Source organism: Hippocampus bargibanti, linkage group LG08, assembly GCF_051943395.1.
Source record: "Hippocampus bargibanti isolate YZ-2025 linkage group LG08, ASM5194339v1, whole genome shotgun sequence".
NCBI lineage: Eukaryota > Metazoa > Chordata > Actinopteri > Syngnathiformes > Syngnathidae > Hippocampus > Hippocampus bargibanti.
The window spans coordinates 8,267,501-8,283,097 of record NC_142741.1 but is presented as its reverse complement, the minus strand read 5'-3'; the positions used below and the strand labels follow the sequence as shown (position 1 = coordinate 8,283,097).

Here is a 15,597-nt window from a genome sequence, read left to right as displayed (position 1 = left end):
AGGTACATGCAGATAACCATACCTGAAGCACTCGAAACTTCCAAACAAAGGCTCCAGGCCTTGTCCAGTCGCCTAAAGAGGTACACGAAAGAGAATGAGGCCAGAAGAATGAACAGGCTGTTTGCAGGACAACCTGCGAAAGTGTACGCTCAGTGGCAAGGTTCTAAAGGCAGAGCAGACCCTTCAAGGCTGGAAACTGAAAGATACTGGAAAAGCATATGGGAGAAGGAGGTCGCACATAACAGCAGTTCACAATGGCTGGTGAATCTGAAAGAGGAGCACAACAACCTCCCTGAACAGAACCCAGTTACATACAAGAAAGAGTCCACACCTACTGGCTAAAGAAATTTACAGCCCTCCACGAGCGCCTAGCAGCACAAATGAACCAGTTGCTGATGGATGGGACTCACCCAGGATGGCGAACCAAAGGGCGAACAATCCTGATCATGAAGGATTCATCAAAGGGTGCAGTTCCTTCCAACTATCGGCCAATAACCTGTCTCTCCACAACATGGAAGCTCATGTCAGGCATCATTGCGGCTAAGATAAGTGGACACATGGATCAATACATGAGCAAAGCACAGAAAGGTGTCACATCTCGTCGCCGTCCTGGACGCGCCCCGCTCCACCCGTCACCTCCTCTGCTGCTCCCTGGAGACGGCCCCTCCCATCATCACTCACCTGGGCTCCTACAGCTGTTTGTAATTCACTGATTGTGCCTTCTGACTATATATGCCGATCGCACATTACCATCTCCGTCTGAGAATTCCGGAAGCTACCCTCGCGACTACCTTGCCGTCAGGTCTGCCTTTGTTAGTTACCGTCACTTACCTTTCCCTGTTTATTGTTTTTTATGCGTGTCTCAGTAAAGACCTTTTTGCTCCTGGAAATCTGTCTCGCCGTGTATTTCGGATCCGAACCTTCCCACCTTCCTTCGTCACTCAAGGCCGGCCTTCTAGCCTCGAGTGTCGTGACATAATTCTCCGACCACCCATGGATCCCGCCGGCGAAGACAGATTCCTTGCCGCCCTTACCATGTAGGCGGAGCGTTCGAGCCAGCTGGCCCGAGCCATCGCTGAAGTCCGCCAAATTACCACCACGCTGGCTCAACGCTTCGAGACGGTCCAGACACGCCTTGCCGCCCTCACAGCCCAGTCCTCCCCGCCCGTGGGTAGGCACGCTCTACAGCTACCTCACCCCTCACGCTACGCAGGCGAAACCGGGCGCTGCGCTCAATTTTTAATGCAGTGCACGCTCATGTTTGAGCAACAACCATACGCCTACGTTAGCGATGAGGCTAAGGTAAGCTTCATTACCAGCCTGCTCACGGGAGAAGCCGGAGACCTGGGTGTTGGCCGTCCGGGAGTCCCGACCGGAGCTGTGCACCTCGTACCCGGACTTCGTGGACGAGATACGCCGGGTCTTCCATCATCCGGTGACAGAGGTTGAAGCTGAGGGGAGACTCCTCGACTGCGTCCAAGAGGCCCGTTCGGCCGCGGAATACTCCGTCGCCTTCCGCATCCAGGCCGCTGGCAGCGGCTACAGCGACCGAGCGTTGAGGGGGGTGTTTCGTCGCGGATTGAACGCCGTTATCACGGACGAGTTGGCTACCCTCGACGCTGGCACCACCTTCGACGACCTGGTCGACATAGTCATCGGCCTTGACCACTGTCTTCGGGAGCGGCAGAGGGAGCAGAGCGGCCGGCGGCCCGACGAGCTCCGTAGCCGGCCCAGGACGACCAGCGAGCGCGTGCGGCGCCTGGAGGGATCCCCTGAACCCATGCTGATAGGGGGGGGGGGGAAACGACCGCAACAACCCAAGGCCCCCAGCCTAAGACCTCCGGCCCCTGTAAGTCCCCGTCGAAATGGCGACCGCGGCGACCTCTGGAGGCCAAGTCCACGGTCCCCATTACGCGGTTGGAGCTGGACAGCGAAGTAATTGGCCCTTCCAGCTCCCAAACCGTGCGGGCGCTATTGGACTCGGGGGCCGACGGGTGTATCATCGATCCCCAGCTGGCTGACTCGTTGGGCTGTCAACTGTTCGATCACCTTCCCCCTAAGGAGATCGTCGATCTCTACGGCCGCCTTTTAGCTATAGTCACCCACATCACGGCCCGCTTAAACTCAGGGTAGCGGGCAATCATGTGGAGCACTGACAATTTTTAGTTATGCCCTCCCGGAACGCGCCATTGGTATTGGGTCTCCCTTGGCTCAATACCCATGACCCGTGCATTTCCTGGGAGGGCCCCACCATTCAGGGCTGGAGCCCCTACTGCTACGCCAACTGCCTGCGGTCGGCGAAGGCAGGGCGAGACCCCTCCCGCGGTGGCCCGCCCGAGGCCATCCGCCTCAAGGGCGTGCCGCAGTGCTACCACGACCTGCGGGAGGTATTCAGCAAGGACAACGCCCAATCCCTGCCACCCCACCGACCGTATGACTGCGCTATTGAACTGCAGCCAGGGGCTCCATTGCCGGACTCCAGACTTTTCCATATTTCTCAACCAGAACGGGAAGCCCTGAGCACCTATATAGACTCCTCCCTAGCGGCGGGACTCATTCGCCCGTCACATTCTCCGCTGGGCGCAGAGTTCTTCTTTATCGATAAGAAAGACGGATCTCTGCGCCCGTGTGTCGACTACCGGAGTCTGAACGACATCACCATCCGTAACAAATACCTTCTCTCCCTCATGGACTCAGCCTTCACGCCCCTTCAGTCAGCTACTATTTTTTCTAAATTGGACCTCCGTAACGCTTACCATCTGGTCCGTATCCGTGAGGGGGACGAATGGAAAACAGCATTCAAGACGGCATTAGGGCATTTTGAGTACCTGGTGATGCCGTTCGGACTCACGAACAAGCCCGCAAAATCTAATCAATGATGTGCTCAGGGACTTCCTCAATGTTTTTGTTTTTGTATACCTTGATGACATTCTCATTTTTTTCTCGATCTGCAGAGGAGCACCGGCAACACGTCTGACGGGTCCTGGCGCGGCTCCTGCAAAACCGGCTCTACGTGAAGGCAGAGAAGTGCGAGTTCCATGTCCGCTCTCTGTCTTTTCTGGGGTTCGTCGTGGAGCAGGGGCAGCTCAGGGCCGACCCCGCCAAAACTAAAGCGGTGGTAGAATGGCCTACCCCGAAGACGCGCAAGCAGCTCCAGCGGTTTCTGGGGTTTGCCAACTTCTACCGCCGCTTCATTCGCAGTTATAGTCAGAAGGCACTCCCCCTCACTAACCTCACGTCCACCAAGGTTCCCTTTAGGTGGACGCCCGACGCTGAGGGGGCATTCAACCGCCTCCGCCTAGCCTTCACTAATCCCCCTGTCCTGCGTCATCCCGACCCGGACCTCCCGTTTACGGTCGAGGTTGACGCATCTGAGTCCGGAGTAGGGGCCGTCTTGTCCCAGCGCTCTCCTTGATGAACCAGTTGCTGATGGATGGGACTCACCCAGGATGGCGAACCAAAGGGCGAACAATCCTGATCATGAAGGATTCATCAAAGGGTGCAGTTCCTTCCAACTATCGGCCAATAACCTGTCTCTCCATAACATGGAAGCTCATGTCAGGCATCATTGCGGCTAAGATAAGTGGACACATGGATCAATACATGAGCAAAGCACAGAAAGGTGTCACATCTTGTCGCCGTCCAGGGCGCACCCCGCCCCTCCCGTCACCTCCTCCGCTGCTCCCTGGAGACGGCCCCTCCCATCATCACTCCCCTGGGCTCCCACAGCTGTTTGTCATTCACTGATTGTGCCTTCTGACTATATATGCCGATCGCACATTACCGTCTCCGTCGGAGAATTCCGGAAACTACCCTCGCGACTACATTGCCGTCAGGTCTGCCTTTGTAAGTTACAGTCACTTCCCTTTCCCTGTTTATTATTTTTTATGCGTGTCTCAGTAAAGACATTTTTGCTCCTGGAAATCTGTCTCGCAGTGTATTTCGGATCCGAACTTTCCCACCTTCCTTCGTCACTCGAGCCCTGCCTTCTTGCCTCGAATGTCGTGACAAAAGGCATTGGTAGAGATACTAGAGGTGCCAAACATCAGCTGCTGGTTGACAGAACAGTCGCATAAGACATCCCGATGTCAATGCTGTAGATCCTGGTTGTGTGGATCAGGGAGTCAATGTCCCTTTCGCTCTTAGCATACAGCTTTATGTCATCCATGTAGAGGAGGTGACTGAACAACTGTATATATATATATATATATATATATATAAATCCTCGTCTCACCCACCATGGGTGGTGTCTGTCCCCATTTCAGCTCGGGGGGCCAGGAAGCTTGAGGGTTCTGCGCAGTATCCGTGCTGTTCCCAGCACTGCGCTTTTCTGGACCGACATATCCGATGTTGTTCCCGGGATCTGTTGCAACCACTCGTCGAGTTTGGGGGTCACTGCCCCAAGTGCTCCGACCACCACAGGCACGACTGTCACCTTTACCTTCCAGGCTCTCTCCAGCTCCTCTCTGAGCCCTTGGTATTTCTCGATTTTCTCATGTTCCTTCTTTCTGATGTTCCCATCACTCGGGACCGCTACATCCACGACAACGACTTTCCTTTACCCTTTATCTATGACCACGATATCTGGTTGGTTGGCCATTACCATCTTGGCATTCTGTATCTGGAAGTCCCACAGGATCTTTGCTCGGCCATTCTCTACTACCTTTGGAGGTGTTTCCCATTTTGACCTTGGGGTTTCCAGTCCATACTCCGCACAGATGTTTCGGTAGACTATGCCAGCCACCTGGTTATGGCGCTCCATGGAGGCTTCCCTGCCAGCATCTTACACCCTGCAGTTATGTGTTAGATTGTCTCAGGTGCCTCTTTGCACAACCTACACCTTGGGTCTTGCCTGGTGTGGTATATCCCTGCCTCTATGGCTCTTGTGTTCAGGGTCTGCTCTTGAGCAGCCAGGATGAGTGCCTCTGTGCTGTCCTTTAGGCCAGCCCTCTCTAGCCACTGATAGGACTTCTTGAGATCAGCCACTTCTGCTATGGTTCGGTGGTACATCCCGTGTAGGGGCTTTTCCTCCCATGATTGTCCCTCTTCCAGCACCTCATCCTCTGTTCCCCATTGACTGAGACATTCTCTGAGTACATCATCCGTTGGTGTATACTTCTCTTTGATGTATTCATGGAGCTTGGATGTTTCATCCTGGACAGTGGCTCTCACACTCACTAGTCCCCGGCCTCCTTCCTTACGGCTTGTGTACAGTCTCAGGGTGCTGGACTTGGGATGGAACCCTCCGTGCATGGTGAGGAGTTTTCGGGTCTTAACATCTGTGGTCTGAATCTCTTCCTTTGGCCACCTTATTATTCCTGCAGGGTATCTGATCACTGGCAGGGCATAGCTGTTTATTGCCCGGGTCTTGTTCTTGCCATTGAGCTGGCTTCTGAGGACTTGCCTCACCCGCTGGAGGTATTTGGTCGTAGCCGCTTTCCTTGTTGCTAATTCGAGGTTGCCATTGGCCTGTGGTATACCGAGGTACTTGTAGCTGTTTTCAATGTCTGCTATTGTTCCTTCAGGGAGTGAGACCCCTTCAGTGTGAACTACCTTGCCCCTCTTAGTCACCATCCGACTACATTTCTCCAGCCCGAATGACATTCCGATATCACTGCTGTAGATCCTGGTTGTGTGGATCAGGGAGTCTATGTCCCTTTCGCTCTTAGCATACAGCTTGATGTCATCCATGTAGAGGAGGTGACTGATCGTAGCTCCATTTCTGAGGCGGTATCCATAGCCTGTCTTGGCGATTATCTGGCTGAGGGGGTTCAGTTCTATGCAGAACAGCAGTGGGGAGAGTGCATCTCCTTGGTATATGCCACATTTGATGGACACTTGCGTTAGTGGCTTGCCATTGGCTTCAAGTGTGGTTTTCCACATCCTCATCGAGTTTGCAACGAAGGCTCTCAGGGTCCTGTTGACCTTATACAACTCCAAGCATTCATTGATCCATGTGTGTGGCATCGAGTCATATGCTTTCTTGTAATCAATCCAGGCTGTGCACAGGTTGGTATGTCGGGACCTGCAGTCTTGAGCGACTGTTCTGTCAACCAGCAGCTGATGTTTGGCACCTCTAGTATCTCTACTAATGCCTTTCTGTGCTTTGCTCATGTATTGATCCATGTGTCCACTTATCTTAGCCACAATGATGCCTGACATGAGCTTCCATGTTGTGGAGAGACAGGTTATTGGCCGATAGTTGGAAGGAACTGCACCCTTTGAGGAATCCTTCATGATCAGGATTGTTCGCCCTTCGGTTAGCCATCCTGGGTGAGTCCCATCCATCAGCAGCTGGTTCATTTGTGCTGCTAGGCGCTCGTGGAGAGCTGTGAGTTTCTTTAGCCAGTAGGTGTGGACCATATCCGGGCCTGGTGCCGTCCAGTTTTTCATACCTGAGACTCTTCCTTGTATATCTGCCGCTGTGATGGTAACTGGGTTCTGTTCAGGGAGGTTGCTGTGCTCCTCTTTCAGAGTCACCAGCCATTGTGCACTGCTGTTATGTACGACCTCCTTCTCCCATATGTCTTTCCAGTATCTTTCAGTTTCCAGCCTTGGAGGGTCTGCTCTGCTGTTAGAACCCTGCCACTGAGCGTACACTTTCGCAGGTTGTGTTACGAACAGCCTGTTTATTCTTCTGGCCTCATTCTCTTTCGTGTACCTCTTTAGGCGACTGGCCAAGGCCTGGAGCCTTTGTTTGGCAGTTTCGAGTGCTTCAGGTATGGTTATCTGCATGTACCTCTTGGGTATTGGCCTTTTATTCACACCTCTCTGGGTCTCCGTCAATTGACTCACATCTTTCCGAGCCGCCTTGATCTTGGCCTCCAACCGTCTTTTCCATGGTGGGTAATGAATCTCGTGGCTCTCATGGTTGCTCTTGTAGCCAAGCATGTCTAGGATCACTGATGCTGAGGTGTATATCAGCTCATTGGTTTCTGTGATCGTTCCGGTCGGGATCGTTCTCAGTGCTGCATTCACAGTTTCCATGAGACTTTCAGGTGGTACTTCACATAGCCGTTGTAATCGGTGCCTTCGTTGCCCAGTTTTCATTCTTTTCTGCCTCGCTCAGCATTTCATTTATTGGGGCTGGCTTCCCAATCTCATTATTCATTGGGGCTTGCCTCCCAATCTCTGGTTGAACCTCTTCCTGTGATGTGGCAGCCTGGGGCCCTCAACCTCGGAATTTGTGTTGTACCTCATCAATCTCAAGTTGTGATAGCAATTGCCGTTTGTGGATATTGGAACACTGAGCTACGAGTTGTTTCGTGGTCAACCGTGACTGTGGGTTTCGAAGTAACCATTCAGCCCCCATTCTCCGCATGTAACCCCTCTGACGAGGGTTGCTTGAGTAGTAGCATTCCAACAGAGCCATGTTATCGCATCTCGTCCATCTCCGCTTTGTTCCAGTAGCCCATTTTTCATCAGGGTGCTCTGGTTCCCCAGCACCTGACGCAGACCTTGTTTGGCCGGGCGACGTCTGAGCCGGCATGTCATTCCATTTATTGTCTCTCATCATTGTATGAGGTAGGCATTAGCGTGAAGGGTCTTGCCCAAGGACCCACACTGGATGATGTCATTGTGCTCATTTTCTCTGCCACAAGTGGGATTCGAACCCTCGTCTCCCATATGCCAAACCGATGCATTATCAACTGAGCTATCCAGCCGCTTCATATATATATATATATATATATATATATATATATATATATATATATATATATATATATATATATATATATATATATATATATATATATATATATATATATATATATATATATATTTATATATATATTCAAAATAGATCACTTGAAATGCTTTGTGCGGAAGGAAGCGGTCAGCCACAAAGGTGAAACACATCCTACTTCATTTGTGGAAATGAGGCAGTATGTGATTCATTTATGTAAACGAAGAAGTATCGTCGGCTCACTGTTATATTTCATGCACCACCAAGTGCTCCAAAAATCCCATTTATTTATTTATTTATTTATTTTTTATTTATTTATTTATTTATTTATTTATTTATTTATTTATTTATTTATTTATTTATTTATTTATTTATTCATTCATTTATTTATTATTTATTCTATTTTTTAATCTATTATTTATTTATTCACGTTTATTTATCATTTATCGTTTATTTGTCGTTTGTCATTTGCCATTTATTATTTATTATTTATTATTAATTATTTATTAATTATTATTTATTATTTTGCATGCTTATGTATGTATGTATGTATGTATGTATGTATGTATGTATGTATGTATGTATGTATGTATGTATGTATTTATTTATTTATTTAATCACGTTTATTTATTTATATATTTATCTCTATTTATTTAAACAAACAAAAAAAGAGCTGTAAAAGTTCTATAGGGATTTTTATGTGAAGAGGCAACAACGCACGTCATCAAAGCTGTGAAATCCATTAAAAGGGTTTGTTCTGGTGAATACGGCCCACGCCTTAGCCACACAACCGCACGCTGGCAACACACAACAACTTGTTGGCACGCGGTCAAAGCGTGCAACGCTACGCAAGCTTTAGAAGATCGCCCGCAGATATTTTCGCAGAGGGGAGATTAAGAGTGATGTTTCAATCATTCATCTCTATGTAAGCCTGCACACGGGCAAAATGAATTAGTGCACAAGAAAAATGGCAAATGTTTGCACGGTAGAATTGGTTCAAATACCGGGATTAAAAAAAATATCCATCCATCCAATTTCCGTACCGCTTATTCCTCATTAGGGTCGCGGGGAGTGCTGGAGCCTATCTCAGCTGTTTTCGGGCACGAGGCAGAGGACACCCTGAATTGGTTGCCAGCCAATCGCAGGTCACACAAAGACATACAACAGTCACTCTCACACTCACACCGAGGGACAATTTGGAGTGGTCAATCTGCCTGCCATGCATGTTTTTGGAGTGTGGGAGGAAACCGGAGGACCCGGAGAAAACCAACGCGGCTGCCCACACTGCCGGCCCGGTAGTCGAGTCCTTAGCACACCGGCTTCACAGTGCAGAGGTCGCCGGTTCGCGTTCCAGTCCGGCCTCCCTGTGTGGAGTTTGCACGTTCTCCCCGGGGGGCCTGCGTGGGTTTTCTCCGGGTCTTATGAGGAATAAGCAGTACGGAAAATGGAGTGTGCTTTATAAGTTTGGTTAAATAGGTTTATGTTGTTTCAAAATTATTCTCATGGTTCTCAAACATTTCTGATCCAGGGGAGAAAGACAGATTTTTCCAAGTCCCCTCCGCCATAGGTGTTAATTAAGTCATTCACTGGAAGACGATGTGCGAAAATGTGTCCACTCCAGTGCCATGGTTTTTATCGTTGTCACTAAAATTGCAGGACCCACAGAATATTAAGATTTAGGATGACATAAACATTCAATGCGGTGTAAGAAACCTTAGACTGTCTTCTTTCATCACAAAAAAAGAGTTAATTCCCAAGTTATATGGGTCTGGAGTTATGTGAGCTTGAAATAGAGGCAGCTGTACAACATTCTGGTAACTTCTGGTTGTAGAGTTATCTGCATTGAAAGTGGGGGTGGCTCGAGAAATGGTAAATGCTGCCCCCTTGTGGGGGTGAAAATACATTGCCGGAGGTCTGACCGAAGCTTGAAACAGACCCTCTCACAAGAAAAACTAAAACCCAGACAAATTTGTGAATGGCGCTCCACGTCATGCTTTTCAATTCCCTAATACATTCGGGAATGGCAGCGAATGAGTTAATGACAGAAAGAAAAACCGTGAGAGCTGCGAAGAAGCAACCGAAGACAACGGTCGGTGACATCGGCGCCAACCTCCACGGCGTAGGGGTGAATCACTATCGCCTGCTCCCAAAAAAAAGACCTCCAGAAAAGACGCTCAAGATGTCAGCAAAACGAGAAATCGCAAAGCCAGATTGAAATTTGAAAAGAGGAACAGGGATGGGCCACACACGTTCTGGAACGACATTTTATGTACTGCTAACACCAAGATGAAACACCGCCTAAGTTATCCGCTTGTAGCAGGGGTGTCCAATTTTTTTTGCATCCAGATAACATAAATGTAAAAAAAAAAAAAAAAAAATCCAGTTCTATACTTATTTGCCATGTCTTTTTTTTCATGATGATACTAGTCCAGCGTGTTCAACCAGAGACAAATTCCTTGTGTCTTCTACATACTTGGTGTCACATGCTCCTCAGCGCCAGGAGCATGCCCCTTCCCTCCTGTCACATCCTCCTTTGCGCCAGGAGCGGGCCCCTCCTCTCCCTGCTCTCCGGACTCACTCACCTGTTTCTCATTCCCTTAATTGTGCCTTGTGGCTATAATAGCCTCTCATTCCTGCTCGGTCCGCGCCGGTGCATTCTCCATAGATCTCTGTCACCCAGCAGTACGCAGGTCTGTTACGCTGTTCTTCTCGGTTGCCTGATTTTCTGTTTGCTTTGTATGTCTCAGTAAAAACCCTTCTTGTATTTACCGTCTCCAGCATGTATTTCGGATCCACCCCTTACTACTTTTCTTCATCCCTTGAGTCCTGTCACCACTCCTCGAGCGGACGTGACACTTGGCCGATAAAAATGATTCTGAGTTCCACCCATCCTTGAACCATCGGCCTTTACAGTCAAAGTTCCTCCTTTTGTTGATTGTTGCAAATTTGGAATAAAAAAAATATGGAAATAAAAATAAAATTCAGAAAATCGCCATTTTGATTTTTTTTTTTTCTTGAAAAACTGAGTTTTGGAAAAGTTTAAAAAATGTAGAAAATCACAATTTTTGAAAAATTTTAAAACCTTGAGAAAATCACTATTTTGGAATTTGTTTTTACATCTATAAAATCACAATTTTGGAAGAAAAAAAATGAAGAAAATCGCCATTTTAGAAATGTTTTTTAAAAAATTGGAAAAATTGGATTTCATTTTTTTTACTTAGATAATCACCGTTTTGGAAAATGTTAAAAAATGTGGAGAATTACCATTTTGGAAATGTTTTTAAAGAAAATAGAAAATTACCATTTCCCAATTTTTTTTTTATTTTGAAAAGTCATCATTTTGGAAAATGTAAAAAAATGTGGAAAATAACCATTTTCACAATTTAAAAATAAAATAGAAAAATCAACATTTTGGAATGTTTTTTTTTATTTATAAAATCACAATTTTGAAATGTTTGTTTTAATTTAAAAAATCACCATTTTGGAACATTTTTAAAAATTTATAAAATCATCATTTTGGAATGTTTTTAAAATTTTTAAAATTACCGTTTTTGATTTTTTTTTAATGTAGAAAATCGTCATTTTGAAAACAATTTCAAAATTTATAAAATTGGATTCTTTTAAAATTGGGGGCTCATTCAGTCAATAGCAACCTAGCACTTGGCAAGCTTTGGCTACACTTGTAACAAAAGAGGAAGAGTCGATCGTCAGCTGGCGATTTGGCAAAATCACTCTTGATCTTTTATCGTAAAAGGCGGAGTGTTGTGGTTGTTAATCCCATTGAAACCTTGAGACGCGTTGAAAACCTGTTTGACGCTGCGTTTGTAAACGGTTTTCTCGCGTGTTGACGAGGTTGCATTGTTTGAATGAGCCCAACATTCTGCGAGAAGGACCGACTTGTTTGAATGCGTAGGACAGTCCTTACAAGTAGATGCAAGCCTCCATCAACAGCCACAAAACAAAACAGGCAATTTGGCTTTTCTTATAGACAGCTCGAAATGTCTGATTAATTGCTCATCTGCGTTCTGCCAGTACATTCCTGCCCTCCGTTTTTAAGTTATTAAAAAAAAAATATCTACCGCAAGATCATAGCCAAGGTTCAAATCTCAAACGATGGAATCAAAAATGCTTAAAAGCTGCCAACTTTGAAGTCGACGAGACCTGCCACGCACTCGACTTGTGAGCGTTTCTTGTGCCTGCCGAGTAGCGCGAAGAAAAAAAACGGCAAATGTCGGCGGTTCCGACGGCGGCCATGTTGCCAACATCAAAGAGCTGAAAGCAAGCTAATGACGGATGCTATCAGAGCAGATATTTAAACGGATAATTTCAAGCAGAGGATTCAAAGCAGTCGCTTGTAACTTGGTCCATTTGCCGAGACAAAAGCTGCTCTTGTCTTGGCGAGCGACGCGAGACGGGCGTCTGACCCGTAATTGGCAGAGCGATGGCTGGCGAGGTCAGAGGTTTGAAACCCTCGCAACCTCTGAGTGGAAGATTGCCCTTGCCATTATTAACATCCTAAGGTTCATTTTCTAACATGTTTTTTTTAATACAATACTGTACTGCACCGGTATCCAAGACAAGGCCCGAGGGCCAAATCTGGCCCGCCATATCATTTTATTCGGCCTGCGAAAGAAAATCTAATTCCATGCTCATCTATCAAGCTAGCTAGCGATCGAGCTAGCAAGCAATCAAGCTAGCAAGCGCTCTTTGTATTCTATCTGGCTAATCCCTTTTATTACAGGTGTCAAAATCAAGGCCCAGGGGCCAAATCTGGCCGGCCACATCAATTTATTCGGCCCGTGAACGCAAATTAAACTTTATGATGCTAGCTAAAGTTCGAACCAAAATTTCAAATTGTCTCATGTTAACCGCAATAATAGTCGTTAGTTTTGACTTCAAATTTCAAAACTAGTTATTCAATACTTTGTTGTGCGCTCTAAATGTAATATGTGGAGGGGATGAAACATTTTCATGCAAGCGTGTCATTTTTTTTGCCGCGGGCCACATTGTAGTTACGATTTCCTCCCCTCCACATATTACATATAGAGTGCACAAAATATTAATAACTACTTTTCAAATTGGGACTCAATAATAATGACTGCTTTTTTGGTTTACATGGGACAATTTGAAATTTTGGTTGGGACTTCAGCAAACATCACGGAATTTGACAAATTGATTTGCTTTCGCGGGCCGAATAACATGATGTGACGGGCTTTGACACCTGTGGTTTAATAGTTTCTCCAAAGAGAGAATCGTAGCTACAATTTGGCCCACAGAAAAAAAGAGTTTGACACTCTTGTCAAACCTATTATTTTTAAGGAGCCACAAAAACATGATGCGATTGTCCCAAAAAATGACTGGGGGTAAAAATTTAGTAAAACTGCGATTTTGCCATTATACATATATATATACATATATATATATATATAAATCACAATCCAAAATGCTAAATAATTGTTTTCCCAGTGAATAGAAAATTGCACAAAGGCTGACTGACCTTGCTGTAGAATTTTGCCAAAGTACTTATTGTGGCTGGTGCAGTTCCACCGGCGGTACTTGAACTGGTACTGGCACTCCCTGATGCCCAGCCTGGCACCTTTGGCTACTTCGCTGACGAGCTCCGGCTGAGTTTGACACAGTTCTGCCTGCTTCCCTACCAAGCGCTTCGCCTTTCTGCAGATGCTGTTCGGATCCATCAACAGCGGACTGCCCACCGCCCTGCAGGGGATCAAACCGTGTTTGTTTCTTAGAATTTTTTTTACAATTATATATAATTACTTCCTTCCATTTCCCACCCCCCTTGCTCAGATTAACGTCAATTGAAAGTTGAAAAAGATCATTTTTAATATTTTGAAAAAGATTTTTGAAAATGAAAGAAATAAAAAGTTATTTTTTTCTTGTAGACTCAAACTATGTGTACAAAACCAAATTTTTATTATTAATTTTAAAAACAGTTTTTTAATAGAACTGGTCCCTAAACTGTTGTTTGTGAATGTGTATTACATTAACAAAAAATAATTACAAAATATTCCTAAAACTAAACACGATTATTATTAAAAACAAAAACATTCCAAAAACCTTCAAATAAATAATTATAAAAACAAAAAGATTCCAAAAACTAAAAAATGTTATCATAAAACCATCTAGATTCCGAAAACTAAAAATAAATAATTATAAAAACAAAAAGATTCCAAAAACAAAAAATATATAAAAACATAAAGATTCCAAAACCTATTTTTTATAAAAACAACACGATTCCAAAAACAAAAAATATATAATTATAAAAACAAAAATATTCTAAAAACTAAAAAAAATATTATTAAAAAAAATTCCAAAAAATGAAAAAAAAATATTTTAAAAACAAAAAGATACCAAAAACAAAGAACATATAAAAACATAAAATTCCAAAAACTCAAAAACATTGTTATAAAACCCAAGATTCCAAAAACACAAAAGAAATCATAAAAACATAAAGATAAAAACAAACACAAAAAAATAGATAAAAACTAAATGATTCAAAAAAAAATAAAAAATAAATCTTAAAACAAAAACATTCCAAAAACGAAAACATATATATTTTAAATAAATAAAAATTGAAAAAATAATTATGAAGGTCAAACTAGTCTAAATAATCAACAATTAAAACTGAACAGAATTTGAAAACCAACATTAAAATCCAATTCAAAAGTACTTATTAGCCCGATCCACGTGGGCAGGTATAGAGAACAGGACTGGAGGGACTCTTTGGGGACAAATGAATTGAGCGACGCATGTTTGGAGACCATCTCCCCCCAGTCTGCGGTCAAAAGGCAAAGTGCCCTCCGGATTGGTTGCGTGCACAATCAATCACTCCCCCCCCCCCCCCCCCCCATTCCGACTTTTCCCAGCATCTGAAATGATGGGTTCCATATCAGTGAGCAAATGGGCGTGGAAAACCCCGCAAAAAAGTCATCCAAAAGCAGATTCTCACACACTTGGGCCTTGTCTGCGTGCATCGCCGACACCTGAAATCATTCCTCATCCCCTTCAAGTTTGTTTGCAGAAAGGTAAACTTTCATAACTTTGCTGCTGTGAAATGTAAATTTCTCCGCTGCAAGACTAATAAAGGCAAATCCAATCCAATCCAATCCAAACAATCGCACACATCTGACGAGAACCTCAAGTCTGCACCAAGACAAAGACAAATCTCCACCATCTCCATTGCCAAGTGTATACGTCATACGCGGATGCTCTTTATAAACGTACGTGAGATTAGCAGGTGCTAGAACAGTACTTAGCAACACAAACTGCCACTCAACAACCACTTATTATCGACACACTGTCATCGTGATCCGTGTGTGATCCGTGTGTGTTTGTGGGTGTGCTTGTAAAACATGACCTCAGTTGGCACCTCACTAAGCCAGTTTTAAAATCGCAAGCAAGGAAGTCCAAGTATTGGAAGTGTCGTAGAAAGTTGAAGTTATGAAATTTTGTGGGAAAAAAAGAAAAAATAGTGGAAAAAAGAAGAAGATTTAAGTAAACAGTGGACATTCACATTTTTGCTGAATTTTATGCAATTAAACTGAAAGATGTGCAACGGGATAGTTGAATAAGAAATGACACCGAATGGGCAGGCCATTTTTAAGCCAATTGATATTTGTAGAAAGTGGAAGTGAAAAATAACTAAATTAACGAACCAATAAATAAATAACTAAATAAATGAATAAATAAATAAATATTTTCCTTTCGGCTTTTCCCGTCAGGGGTCGCCACAGCGAATCAGTCCTCCATTTACAGAGGTTTGATTGGCATGTTTGTTTTGGCCAAGCTTTTACATCGGATGTCCTTCCTGACACAACCCTCTGTTGCCCCTTAGAGCAAGCAATTTTGGACTATTTTTAAGCCCCCGCAAAAGAGCTTCCAAATTGCAC

General features: G+C 44.9%; 1 protein-coding gene across 1 annotated transcript in view; it reads right to left on the bottom strand.

Moving 5' to 3' along the window:
* wnt6b (wingless-type MMTV integration site family, member 6b) overlaps positions 1-15,597 on the bottom strand; it is a 73,701-nt gene that overhangs the window by 29,740 nt on the left and 28,364 nt on the right. Inside the window, exon 2 of the mRNA XM_089002288.1 lies at positions 13,185-13,405. Coding sequence (XP_088858414.1) covers positions 13,185-13,405 — 221 coding nt within the window. The remainder of the gene's footprint in view (positions 1-13,184; positions 13,406-15,597) is intronic.